Source organism: Sesamum indicum, linkage group LG6 (assembly GCF_000512975.1).
Source record: "Sesamum indicum cultivar Zhongzhi No. 13 linkage group LG6, S_indicum_v1.0, whole genome shotgun sequence".
Taxonomy (NCBI): Eukaryota; Viridiplantae; Streptophyta; class Magnoliopsida; order Lamiales; family Pedaliaceae; genus Sesamum; species Sesamum indicum.
Window position 1 is genome coordinate 16,298,117 of NC_026150.1, and position 15,141 is coordinate 16,313,257.

Consider the following 15,141-nt stretch of genomic DNA (forward strand, 5'->3'; position numbering starts at 1 on the left):
TAAGACAATGGACGTATTTATAGGTGTTCCATATGGCTTCATGCAAGAATCCAATTGTTTCCTTGTCTGCCAAGTACCTATGTATCTATCATCCAAAAGTTAAAGCATGCTAATCATCACAATCTTATTTTATTTGTCTTCCTTCTTCTGCACTTTAGTTTTTGCTATATTGGGCACCATACCTTTTCAATTTTAAAATCTAAATTTTATTAAATGAAATTAGAGACAGATTTTATAGTCAAGGTATGCGCATATATATGAAATGACATAGAATTGATTAATGTTTGTGATTTGTCCATTGAAAATAGAATTAAAAGTCGCCATTTCTCACTCTGAAATTAATTATATCAAATATTGTTTGGTAATATTATATTAATAAGTTTGTCAAAATAATTTCCTCCTTTAACCAAAGGTGATTGGATAAGGGTAAGAGGGGCCATCCATCTAACTATGATGATGGCCAAGGTTTAGAAGAGGAAGCAGATGGAAAAGAAACCAAAATTAAAGCAAAAGAAAGAGGTGGAATTCGAATAACAAAAAGAAAAGGGTAAAAGAAAAGAATAAAGAAAAATTAAATATCCGCACATGAGGAACACGCAATTATATTCGTAACTATATAATACACAATAATTCTATGTTTTAAGTTAATGACAATATAAATTTTATATCTCACAACAGAATGTGGGTGTGCAATTTTTGATATTATAATATAATACAAAAAAATATGTAAAAGCTCAATATATATGCAAATAAAATATTTTGAATTGTCATGCCATCAATTCCGTCGGAAGCCACAATTTTGGTGTTGGCATGGCTAATCACATAGAATTTTTCTACTAAATTTGCCGAAAATGACTAAAATTACTACAATTCTGAAAGTTATAGAATCAAATTGTAAATTGTAATTTGAACATGATAAAAATTATTATCCCCAATTATAGGACTAAAATTGCATATTTTCCCTTAAAATTTCGCGTAACTTTTTACGGTTATTTAGTTTCCAATGAATTGTTAAGGATATTGAGTGCATTGTCAGAAATTCGTCAAAATTTTGCTAATTATATATTGACATTTGTAATATATTTTTTCATCAATTTTATATTTTTTTATAAAATCCCCTATATTTTAAAAAGTATGCAAAAAATACCCCTCTGTTTTCAGAATAAGCTAAAAACCCCCTCTATTTTGTTTTGATCAGCAGAAAACCCTTATTTTATTAGCAACTAACGAGAAGTGGAGGAGACGCGCGTCAGCTGCGTTTGGTAGTCATTTTCTGCGGTTTCAGTTCATATTTAGTGACACTTTGGACTAAAATACCCCTCTATGGGTCTATATAACATACAAAGGATTTTTTGACTTATTTTGTATCTTCCTTTTGCTATTTCTCACCCTAAAAAATAAGTATTAAATTTTGTCATATTAAATTTAAATTATATTTAATTTATTTAATATTAAATATTAAATTAAATTATATTTAAATTCAAATAATTTGATAAATGTTAATTATCAAATCTAAAATTATTTTAATTAATTAAATATATTTAATTACAATAATAATTATTATTAATTAGTCAAAATATTTAATTATTAAAATTATTTAAAATATTCTTAATTAACTAAAACACATTTTAATTAATATAACTAAAATTAATTAAAAATTAAAAAAAGAAAAACTGCGATTTCGCCCCTTTTTTCGCTGGAAACTTAACTTGTTTCTAAGTTTTCGGGGCCGTCCGAATGAATTTCCGACGTCCAATGGTACCATTCGAATCCTCTCTTGAAGACGAACATTTTTATATTTTCAATTTGAGTTTTCGTCAATCAAAGAGAGTAGACTCGAGCCACGATCGTCGAACATGTTTGTCGTTGATTCGTCTCCGTCCCGTCGAATCTCTATCTCATACCACCACCATCAGACTTGTCTCTTCAATAAGGGTAGTTTTTTGTTTTTCTTAAATATATAATAATAATATATTTTTAAAATTTTAAATTATTTATATATAATATAAGTTAAATAATTTGTTGAATCTAAACCTTTTGTTTTTTTAAAATCTAACGGTTGAAACTAATTGATTAGATCTAACGATCAATATTTAATAAAAAAAGATCCAACGATCAATAAAATAATAAATAATATATATTAAGTAAGGGTACAACGGTCATTTTCTAAAAAATTAACACTGTTAGTTGGATTTAACGGAGATGGGGCGATTGAGTTGAGTTTTACAAAACACATGGGAGCTTTTAGCCTATTCTCATAATAGTAGCGTTTTTTTGGTAAATTCTTTAAAACACAGGGAGTTTTTATGCATTTTGTCCATAAATTAACCTAAAAGTAATGTTGTATTTAATTGGGGCAAAATATCTTTTTAGTCCCATAAAATAAGGACATACTTTTTTTTGTACCACAACTATGGCAGATGACGCTTTTAGCCACATAAAACTCAAAATAATATCTTTTTAGTTAAAAAAAAAATGTGATTTTGGGTCTTTTTCTAGTCCTAAAATTACGTCTTTTTAGTATTAAACAACGCATTTTTTGTCCCAAAAACCATAATGTACGTGACCTTTTGGAATTAAAAGTATGTAATTATGAATTTTATGGGACTAAAAGCGATACCTATCAAAGTTGTGGTACCAAAATAAATTTTATGAGACCAAAAAATTATTTCATGAGACCAAAAAATTATTTTGGCCAACTCAATTGCAATAGTGTGTAGACTGATATACATTAGTGAAAAATACATATAAAATTGTAAGGGTAATAAAGTAATTAGATATGTAGGAGACACACCATAAGCAAATACAACCCATCACACCGTATAATTACCAATACCACTTTAAATACCAAAATACTAATTTTTTAATCTAAGTTACTATTCATTGATTCTCTTGAAATCAGCACCCACTTTTCGAAAATTGCATTTCACCTGGTGTGCAATTGCGTCGTGGTAAAAATCCTAATTTTATCCTTTAGTAAAAAAACCTCGACCACATCATTGGCGTCGTCTGTGGGAAAAATTTACATCAACGTTGAGCATGACCAGGTCTCGAGCCCGTGACGTACACGATCTAGATGTAATCCGAGAAGCCCAAGCAAACGGAATGGAACAGAGCCCGGCTGGAGAACAACCAGTTCCTCAGGAGGTAACCCCCCTGACGCATGAGCAGGCATCCCTCAATGGGGGAGTCCCTCGTCACATCAACAATCTCTGCCCGTGTCCCTAACCGGAGTACTCCCCTCGGATGCTCCACCCCAAGAACCAATGATTCAGCTGACACAGGAGCCCTTGCTAGCCTTGATATGAGACGCGTCTACTCGAGCTGCAGCTCAAGCCATGGCCCAATTTGTGGCGCAACAACCAGTGAACCCGCCCCCTCCTTCCCCTCGCAGAAGTCGAGAACTATCGTCGGCTCCCGAGGAAGAGGAGCAGAGGCGAGAAGAAGTAAACAGTCATATCTCTAGACCCCAAGTTGTACAAACTCAAGATCGGAATCTCCATAACCAAGAATCTTCTGCCCCCCCCCCCCACCAACTCGGGGAGCCGAGGACTCCTAATTGTCGTTGGCTGTGGCACCTCCAAGACGAAGCTCATTTGCCTCCAATATTCTGGCCGAGGCGCTCCCAGCTGGTCTCAAGGTTTCGAATCTATCAGAATGTGACGGGACAGGAGATCCACAGGAACACCTAGACAAATTCTATGCCAAGATTGATTGGTATGATCTGAGTGACGCTGCGTACTGTAAAGTTTTCCACACTACACTCTCAAAACGCGCGTTGGTCTGGTTTAACCAACTGCCCACTGGAACTATTTCCAGCCTTGAGCAGTTGGTTCAGCATTTTTTGCACCACTTCTTCATGAACAAAAAGGTCTCGAAAACAGCGGCATACCTGTTAACTATTCGCCAAAAAGAAGGCGAGACCCTGAGAGACTTCATGCAAAGGTTCGTAGATGTAGTGCATGAGGTTCCCCATGTCAATCAAGAGTTGTTAGCCAGTATTGTCCAACAGAATTTACAACCGGAAAGATTCAAGGAGTCTATAGCCGGCAAACCCCCTAGCACTATGGAGGATTTACCTGTGTGCTCACAAAAGTACATCCGCATTGAGGAGTCGAACGCGATGGATCCTTCCTTCAATAACAAAAGGAAGGGTCGGGAAGAAGAGAAAGCGCCAAAGAAGAAGGAAGAATGCAAACATGTACCTCCAGCTGGTTTCGCCCACTATACCCCTTTGAATGCTCCCAGAGAGGAGATACTAGTTGTAGCTGAGCAGCAGAGACTGATAAATCAATGGCCGAGAAAAATGAAAGACAATCCTAAGAGGCTCAATCCGACAAATACTGTCATTTCCACCGAGACAGAGGGCACACAATGGAGGAGTGCCACCATTTGAAAAATGAGATAGAAAAGTTGATCCAAAGAGGATATTTAAAAGAATATGTCAATCAGGGATCGAAGCCCCAACCCCGGGACTCAACCTCCAAACAAGCTGGGAACGGCGACAACCTCCCCACGACAGGGGTCATCGCCGTGATTTCGGGTGGCCCCGCTGGGGGTGACTCGGCCAATGCGAGAAGGGCCCTCACCCGAGCAGCTAGGGGGAGTCATGCGCAAACCCCTATCCAAGTTCATAACATTAGATCGCAGCAAGAGGACGAGATTTCATTCGGCTAGCAAGACTTTGACCCAACGAGGAATCAAAACAATGACGCCCTGGTCATCTCCGCCACGATATCTAACTTCTGGGTCAAGAAAATTTTGGTGGATAGTGGAAGTTCTGTTGATATTATATTCCATGATGCATATGTCTAGTTAGGGATTGATAACGCATAACTTCGGAAGGTGAACACCCCTCTCACGGGTTTTAGCGGAGACATGATCCAACCAGTGGGGGAGGTGACGCTGCTGTTATCCCTCGGTTCTTATCCAAAGAGATCCACGAAATTAGTGAAGTTCCTCGTGGTGAAAGCCCCATCCGCTTACAATGTCATCTTGGGGAGACCAAGCCTAAACCTCTTCTGAGCGATAGCATCTACTTTCCACTTGAAGCTGAAATTCCCCACTCCTGACGGTGTGGGGGAAGCAATAGGGGATGAGAGAATGGCGAGGGAATGCTACATAAATACATTTAAATGATCTCGCGAGAAGATGGATGAAGCGACCGATGAAAAAATGAAGAGAAAAATAACTGATGGGAGACGAGAGGCAACAGATCCCCCGGAAGAGTACGTAGGAGCACCCAGTGGGGAAGAAAGAGTTGAAGCCGTGGAAGAGCTGAAGGTGATCCATCTCTCTGTAGATGGCGAAAAGACATTAAAGATAGGCACGGCGATGTGTTAGTCCACCGAAGAGAGTTTGACCCGATTTTTAACTGAAAATGAGGAAGTGTTTGCTTGGAGCATGATGGATTTCTATGGGATCCCTCCCGGCGTCATCACTCACCAACTCAACGTAAATCCCGAGGCAAAACCAGTGAAACAAAAGAGAAGGGTATTCGAGCCGGAGAGAAATCAGGCAATAAAAATGGAGGTGGATAAGCTGCTAGAAGCCAAGCACATACGCCCGGTGCAATATCCAGAGTGGATGGCTAACGTCGTCTTGGTTCCGAAGCCAAACGGAAAATGGCGCCTCAGCATCGACTTCACAAATTTGAACAAGGTGTGTCCAAAGGATCCCTTCCCCCTCCCACGTATCGACCTGTTGGTTGACTCCACCTCCGGATGTGAAATGTTGAGTTTTTTTTACGCGTATCAAGGATACAATCAAATTCTGTTGCCCCTGAAGATCAAGAGAAACCAAGTTTTGTCACAAACCAGGGGATCTTATGTTACAATGTCATGTCGTTCAGCCTGAAAAATGTAGGGGCAACATACCAACGGCTGGTCAACGACATGTTCAAAAACCAAATTGGTCGAAACATGGAAGTATATATAGACGACATGTGGGTTAAAAGTGTTAAAGAACAGGATCATGTCAAGGATCTAGACGAATGCCTCCAAATCCTAAAAGCTTTTGGCATGAAGTTGAATCCTGCTAAGTGTACCTTTGGGGTACGGGGGGGAAAATTTCTCGGTTACATGATCTCCGAAAGAGGGATAGAAGCAAACCCCGAAAAAATCAGCGCTATCATGCACATGCCCCCACCCAAATCGATCAAAGAGGTACAAAAGCTTGCGAGAAAATTGGATTCCCTGAATAGATTCATTTCGCGGTCGCGGATAAAGGCCGTCATTTCTTCAAGATACTTCGTGGCGCGGCAAAGTTTGAATGGAACAGATCTAGCCAAGAAGCATTCGACGAGCTGAATAGGTACTTGTCTTCACCGCCTCTATTGACAAAATCAAAAATGGGAGAAACCTTCTACCTTTACTTGGCGATTTCTGTTGATGCTGTCAGCTCAGTTTTAGTACGAAAGGAAAATAGAGAACACCGCCCGGTGTACTATATTAGTAGGATGCTGCAGGGGGCCGAATCCAGGTACTCCCAAATTGAAAAACTAGCCCTCTCTTTAATCACCGCAGCCAGAAAGTTGAGGCTGTATTTTCAGTCACACCAAGTGGTGGTGTTGACGAATCACCCCTTGAAACAAGTATTGTCGAGTCTAGAGCTCTCCAGAAGAATGGTCAAGTGGGCTATAGAGTTGAGTGAATTCGGCGTTGAATTTCACCCCAGGCCAGCCATTAAAGCACAAGTGCTAGCTGACTTCATCGTAGAGCTGGCACATGATGAAGCAAGTATTTCTACGTCTTCCTGGACTCTACACGTCGATGGATCGTCAACGATGACGGGAAATGGGGTCGGAATAGTTCTAGAGAACCCTGAAGGTGACCAATTCGAGTATGCTATAAAGCTGGAATACCCTTCGTCGAACAATGAAGCGGAATACGAGGCATTCTTAGCAGGAGGTGAGTTAGCTCTAGCCGTAGGGGCAAGGAAGATTATCATTTATAGCAACTCACAGTTGGTGGTTAACCAGATCCAAGGCTCATTCGAGAACGGAGATGAAAAAATGGCTAAGTATTCATTGAAAGCAAAAAAATCTACTTGAAAAGTTTGAAGAAGCCTCTGCTATCCAGGTGTCGAGGACGGAAAACGCTGTGGCTGACCAACTAGCTAAACTGGCAAGCTCGATGGCAGCCATCCGAAGCAGGAGAATCACTTTTCTCTTTTCAGAAAGAGCCGCGATAGAGAGAAAGAGGAGATCATGTGTGCTGACCCAATACCTCCGAGCTGGAAGGAAGAGATCGTCAAATTCCTAAGTAGTGGAGCCGTACCAGGGAACCAAAAAGAGGCGAAGGCCTTGAGAGGAAAAGCGTCCCGCTTTGTCATAATGGATGGAGAATTGTACAAACGCGGTTTCTCACTGTCTCTCTTAAAATGCCTAACCCCCGAAGAGGAAAATTATGTCTTACGAGAGACACACGAGGGAATTTGCGGAAACCACCTCGGAGGAAAAGCCTTAGCGGGAAAAGCCCTCAGGCAGGGTTTCTTTTGGCCAACGATGCTCTTCGATGCGCATAGGTTGGTAAGGCGATGCCGGGCGTGCCAAGAACATGCAAACATTAGTCACTAGCCGGCAGCGTTGATGCATCCCCTGGAAAGCCCCTGCCCTTTTGATTAGTGGGGCATGCACCTAGTGGGGCCATTTCCGCAAGCCGCGGGGCAAAGAAAGTTCCTAATCATTGCAGTGGACTATTTTACTAAGTGGGTTGAGGCCGAGCCGTTAGCCAAAATATCAGAGAAGGAAGTGATTAAGTTTTTATGGAAGAACATCATATGCCGCTTTGGCATCCCCCGCGCCATAATTTCTGACAATGGGACTCAGTTTTCGGGAAATAAACTTAAGGACTGGTGCAAGGGACTGGCGATAAAACAAGTCTTCACCTTAGTTAGTAATGCCCAAGCGAATGGGCAGACAGAAGTCACCAATCGGACGATACTTCAACACTTGAAGACACGTCTGGAAAATGCAAAGGGGCCATGGGTGGATGAGCTTCCCAGTGTCTTATGGGGTATCAAACGACGCCGAGGACTCCAACAGGAGAATCGCCTTTCAACCTAACCTATGGGATAGACGCCGTAGTCCCTGCAAAGATAGGAGAACTTAGTTGCCGAGTGAAATATTACAACCCAGACTGCAACGAGCAAAGATTGAGAATGAACTTAGACTTTGTCGAAGAAGTCAGAGAGAAAGCCGCAATCCAGGCTGCTGTGTACAGAACTAAAATGGCAAAAGTATACAATGCGAGAGTCAAGCCCAGAAACTTTCAAGTAGGAGACCTGGTGATGCGAAAAGCCGAGGCCTTGGGCCCCATTGGGAAACTGGACCCCAAATAGGAAGGCCCCTACAAAGTTGTAGATGTGGTGAGTGCGGGGGCTTACAAGTTGTAACAGCTCGATGGGAAGAACATCCCTCGCACATGGAACATAAAAAATCTGAAGAAGTATTACTGTTAAGTTGTTTGAGTAGATAGAGTTACTTTTTGAACAATTTGTAATACAGGACGAAGTAGAAGTGTAACGTTTTTCTCTGACCCCTTGCGAAACCCTTGTAATTCGTGCTCGAGTAATAAAGTTAATTTTCCTGCCCTAGTTAATCTTTTCGACAAGGGGACTATGGATCTTCATGAGGCCCCCTTGAGGCATTACTTGCCCAGGGACCCCTAAACAGAAGTCCATCAAAGATCACCCTCCAGCGATGTTGTCCCCGGAAAATTTTGCCCCCCATAAATGAAGTTGGCAGAAATCTAACTCTGGGACTCGAGCAAAACCATCCCTCGAGGCAACACCCAATCAAAATACTTTGCGTAAGAGAAGGCAAACTCGTCCAAGAAATGTACAAGGCAAACAAAATAAAAGCCGATTACGTAAACTACTACAATCACGAATCAAAGTCGATTACAAGCCGGATGTCAAAGACTAAATAATAAATCCACTCACATGCCGATAATAAATCCTAGAAAACACATGAAAAACTACGAAACTTCTAGACTTGGGGGCTCAACCGTCGGCAACTTCCATCACCTCCTCTTTACCCTCCGACACCTCGGGATCGAGGAGTCCAATGTCCTCCTCAACAATTCGGCCTTTCTCGCGAAGGGTCCGACGAAGGACTCGACGGCACTTTCGAATAGCGTCGTCATAAATTGGAGCTGCCCGATCAGTTAAGATTGTCTCGAACTCCTCCGATTCCTGAAATTTCGAAACCGCCTCCTCTTGAGTCTTAGCAATAAAAGCAACACCGGAGGGCGAGGATAAAAATTTCTTCCCACTGGAGACCTCGCGCTCAAATCGACGCTCCCAAGAAGCAATATTCCCTAAAGCATCATCCCTCTCTTCTTTGAGCCGGGAAAAGTCGCCTTCCCGCTGCTCCAAAGCAGCCTCCAAACGCTTCATTTCGGCCAGTTGGGCAGCTCATCGATTTTTAACCGCCGTTGTCACAACTAGATCCTACAAAAATAAAATAGACTAATCAAAACCAACGGAATCACACAAAGTAGTTGGGTAAAAAGCACAATACAAACCCGAGCTGGGGGGAGGAGCCAACCCCCCCACCTCGAGGCGCCTCGATCTGACAACGGCGCATCCCCCCACCTTCGCCTTACCCTCCCTTCTGTCGGGCATGTCGTCACCCGTCGACTACTCTCACATTCACCCTCTCCACTCCACATCTCAATCAAAGAAGTAAAAAATAAGCAAGTGCACCAAATGAAAAGGGAAGCAAAAATTTAACCAAGGAAGTTACCTTTGCTAGCCATGTGGAGAAGTATGGAAATAGAGATGCAAATGGAAAGAGGGCAAATGCAAGGAAAAAAAATGTAAGTAAGTAGATAGGAGACAATTAATAGCCCCCAACCACCCACCTACTCTCATTTATTATTTGTAGTTAGTCTTCTTTAGTGTTTACTCTCACATAAAATATTACACCAGCAAGTGCAAATTCCATCCGAGAGTGGGGGGGCTGTATGATATACATTAGTAAAAATACATATAAAATTATAAGGGTAAAAAAGTAATTGGATATGTAGGAGACACACCATAAGCAAATACAACCCATCACACCGTATAATTGCCAATACCACTATAAATACCAAAATACTAATTTTTTAATCCAAGTTGCTATTCATTGATTCTCTTGAAATCAGCAGCCACTTTTCAAAAATTACATTTCACCTGGTGTGCAATTGCGTCATGGTAAAAATCTCAATTTTATCCTTTAGTAAAAAAACATCGACCACATCATAGACTAATTAATAGATTTCGCATATATTAACAGAAAAAGATAGAGTAGAAGGACTATCTCACTTCCAAACCATTACAAATTCTCTGGCCAACTTAATTTTTGGCATTTTATTAAACTGGTCATCGTAACATTACTCCTTCCATTGATCAAACTTTCAAAAGGACATGACCCAAACCATCCTTCTAACTTTACTTTTCCGCTGCACATTTTGCAATGCGAAAAAATTTAGGCAGCTTTAGGAGTATATATATTTGATGAATAATCAGTACTTATACTGAATCTAACTTTCCATTACAATGAAGGGTAAAATATATTTTTAATCCATAAGTGCATCTATTTTCAATTTTGGTCCTACACTCAGGTCAATTCGCACATTAAGTCCTGTATGTATTCTTTTTTTTGTTTTTTCAATTTGAGGATCATTGAGGGATTTCCGTCCAATTGATAACGGCAATTGCTCTCTCCATTAGTCAATAGAGTCAAAATAAGGATAAATTACATTTTTTGTCTCATAAGTGAACTTGTTTCCAATTTTGGTCCCATAAATTTAAAATTAGGTACGCACGTCTTATATGACCTTATAGTTATCCTGAAATTTCCTTTAATTGCTCCATCATATATTTGCGTACATATATATATACACATATTGACCATATTAAAAAAATTGAACGTATAATTCAATATAAATTAAAATCTTGTATCATAATTAACTTCTTATATATGTTATTAAACAAACACACCATACATTACAACAACAAGCATACATTGCAAGAGGCCTCATAGGGCTCCATTTATTATTTGAAGAACTAGTGTGTAAACCACAACCAGTTATTCATATTGATCAAACCACACAAACCAAAAACAAAGAGCACACGTACGCGCGAGATACATATTTCAACTTATATAGTACCTTGGGATTCATTAATTGTATATAGTAAGATCATTCACTTTACTTTTTCCACAGCTTTCAGCCTCTTCTCAATCTCACTTTCCGCAGTATCAGTAATTTCCCTCTTTTTTAGGCCACCCAAAGGCTCATTCCTTGTTAAGAAATTTGTGAACCAAATTGCAGACTGTTTCGGATATCGTGTAAGATTATTCATGAAGTCCACATATATGAGTCCGAATCTAACTGTGTATCCTTCTGTCCATTCATAGTTGTCAGACCATGACCATACAAAGTAACCCCTTACGTCCACGGGGGTGTCTTCGCTGCAATTGGAATATGATCAATTTTGTGAGCAATATTAAAAAATGAATTGTATATATATTGATATTGGATGATTTGGAACATCAGATTCCACAATGAAGAAATGAAGATTCGATAGCAATATTGTTGGGGAAAAATATAAATTTGGTTCTGTAATTTAGGGATAGCATTTTTAACCCTACCCAAACTGAATTTCGCAGTTTAGTGTTGTACCTTTAAGATTTTGTCAATTTAGTCCTGTCCTGGCCAATTTGGCTGAAAAATTGCACATAACTTGCACATGATCTAATTAAATTGCAATCTAGTCCTGTAACTTTGGAAACTAATTTTTTTATCCAACTTGACTTAAAAGAACTATTATAAAAATTAATTCATACACAACAAAAAATTCCACTTCTTAAGATATTAGACTAAAATTATAATCTTTTCAATCTAGATAAGAGCATAAATTAATTTTAGTAATATTTTGGAGTCTAGATGTAGTAGTTTTTCTTAAAAGACTCACTCATGCATTGCTTGTAGAATATATGCAAGATGGTCTTGGTGGTATTTCACCCTCACTGGATCAACACAAGCATCACAAGCAGTGAGCTTGCAATCACTCTTTTCATCCACACCTGAAAAAAATAATTGCAAAAATTTACTGCTAAATGTCATTTATAAAAAAACTATTTAGAAACAACTTGCATTATAAAAAAGTAATTAGCACGTTACCATTCTCTGTGATGTATATAGGCGGTATGCTATCATATGTCGCTTTTGTATACGTCAAAAGTTTTTTAATTCCCCACGGGACTATGTGTAACCATGATGAACCAGCCTAAAATCCAAGCAAAAAACAAGTTTATTCATTAACGAATAGATCAATTATTTTATAAATTTAAACAAACATAAAAAAATGCATGCGTGCACTTATATTATATATATATATGTGTGTGTGTGTGTGTGTGTGTGTGCGTGCTTCATATATTAGCACGTGATAGCTAGCCAACTAGTTACTTCACCAGAAAAAAACAAAACAAGAGTAAAAAAAACATTATTTGAAAAATTAAAAATGAGGATCTTACCACGGGGCCGATTAGTATCCCTCCTCGATTGTCTGTAGAAAAAAAAATTATCATATGACTTATAATTCTAAAATAAAAAGGAAAAAGAAAAAAAAAAAACAACTAAGATTTTGCTACATAAGATTGTCTGCAACATATATACCCTGATATTTAACATGTTGATCTTTGAAGTAGCCATCTTCACATTGGGGATCAGGATCATTAGCAGCATAGATGGCTGTATAGTAGTTCAATCCCAGAAAATCGTAGGATCCTTTAAGCCTTTGGGATTCACGTTGTGAAAATGGAGCCAGATTTTCAGGAGGAACATAATCAATCATATTTTGAGGATAGTTTCCCGTAACTATAGGCTCCAAAAACCTGCAATGGTTCATCAATCTATATTAAGAAACATACTTCATGAAAAGTAGAATTAAGTGAACAGAACATACATGCATGCATGCACTGCAATTAGTATCATGCAATGAGGATTACAACAAGTTTGCTTACCATCCCAATGAAAAATCGAGGGCTCTTTTTTGAGCGGCAATATCATCTTTATCTTGTTCACATAGAGGTTCGTACCAGACGCAACAAAGTGTTATACCGATCTTCCCTCCTTGATGTCCCTATAATTATTATATACGGTTTTCCAATAAGCCAAAACTTTATACATGGAGGCATTATAAATTGCATCCTAACTAATTAAATAATTATATAAACTAAACATGCATTAAAAATGCCTAAATTAACCTGAAATTTGGTTCTGTAACTGTGCACAGCTTCGGAATGAGCAAGGAGCATATTTCTTGCAGCAGTATACACATTCTTAGGATCATATGTGTTTGGACCGGAACCATAGAGATTACGGTTATTAATATTACTGCTTTGAAATGTGGATAAGAGATGCTTTGGGTCATGATGAAGACCTCTGTGAGGAGGAATATTAGTTCCATTTCTAAAAGCGGTTGATGATGATCGTAAAAGTGAGGTAAAAGCTGAGCGGACGTATGGTGGAGTAGAAGTCAAATCGACGTCCGCTGGAGGTGAATCAGAAACAAAATCTTTTGATTGTGGAGCTAAAGCTGAAACATAAGCTGAAGAAATAGCTTGACTAGGTGGAAAAGTGCATGAAGCATATCCATTAACACAATAGGTTGTCGGCTCATTCACTGTGATCCAATGTTTCACCCGATCACCAAATTCCCAGAAGCATAACTCAACATATTCACGAAAATCTTTCCTGTTGCAAAACCCAAAAAAAGAAAATTAAATGTTACATCCATCATTTCTATGTACAAATAATACAACAGATTTTGGAGACATATATGAATATATCGTTTAATAAGTCCACTTACACTATTTGTTTGCTTAAGAACCCACCATACTCTTCTTGTAGTGCTTGAGGTAAATCAAAATGAAAAAGAGTCACATATGGTTCAAGGCCTGCATTACAGGGACGACATATATGCATGTTAATTATAATGACATAACCATATGCAGTTACTTATTTGAAGGTGTATGCAGTGTTGTGTGCATATTAATATGTAATTTACGAAAAGACTGCACAAGAAATGAGTTGTTGCATATATATTTTGATTCCAACCATGTTTGATAACAGTATTGATAACGGTGTTATAGTAGTCAATTCCTTCTTTGTTGATTCCAGCACAACACCTTCCACCTAATAATGAAACGAGTAGAACACAGTTAATAACACTTAATATATATATGTGAAAAAATATAGGAAGTTTTATTTTTCATGACTCCAAGTTCAAAGATAAAAAAATAATTAATTTATTAAATTGTAATTAAATTTTATTGTATATCTTACCGGGCAAAATTCTTGACCATGAAATTGAAAATCTATAGGCATCAAACCCCATTTTCTTCATCAATGTAATATCTTCCTGCAAATAAATTAATTAAATGTAAGTATATAAAAATTTTATACATTCCCATTAAATTCTAAAGAGAGTTAAAAAAGATGACCTCGAATCTGGCATACAAATCAGTAGCCACATTTCCATTGGATCCATCAATGACTCTTCCTGTCACTCAGAATCAATCCATGTATTTATCAGTTGGATTTTGCAATTAAACTAATTTGCATAGCAGTCACATTATATATAAATGTATATATATATATATATATGTATATACACAGAGAGAATGAGAGAGAGAGAGAGAGAGAGACCAGGAGTCTTGAGGGCAAACGTGTCCCAGATACTAGGCCCCCTCCCACCTTTTGCAGCACCACCTTCAAACTGAATTAATTCAACATATTAAATTTGAAACACAAAAAGATCATCCATGATAATTAAAATCTTGTGATTATATATATATACATATGATCATTAGCAATTTGGATTAATATTGAGTATTAAACCTGATAAGCAGCTGTCGCAGATCCAAAGATAAAATTTGAAGGGAAATCATGGCGACTGATGTTGCTGTTGTGGTTGCGGACTTTGGAGTTGAGATATTCGTTAAACTGATCCTCATATGCTGCTGGACTGTGGAGGACTGAGAGGCTGTTGTTCTTCTCCATTTCAGACAGTAGGTACGTACTAGCTAAGCTGGTTATATATAGAATGCAAGAAAGTAGTTATTGTAATTTTGGGTTGACAAAAATGATA

At 38.5% G+C, this 15,141-nt stretch overlaps 1 protein-coding gene across 1 annotated transcript; it reads right to left on the reverse strand.

Moving 5' to 3' along the window:
* On the reverse strand, positions 10,934-15,141 carry LOC105164624 (beta-glucosidase 13-like). Its single transcript, XM_011083317.2, has 13 exons — positions 14,892-15,141; positions 14,700-14,769; positions 14,495-14,553; positions 14,337-14,412; positions 14,109-14,186; positions 13,861-13,948; positions 13,256-13,745; positions 13,013-13,131; positions 12,666-12,883; positions 12,524-12,555; positions 12,171-12,276; positions 11,962-12,073; positions 10,934-11,458 (listed from the first exon to the last, which is right to left on the reverse strand). The coding sequence occupies exons 1-13, from the start codon at positions 15,051-15,053 to the stop codon at positions 11,191-11,193; spliced, it is 1,878 nt and encodes a 625-aa protein (XP_011081619.1). The 5' UTR covers positions 15,054-15,141; the 3' UTR covers positions 10,934-11,190.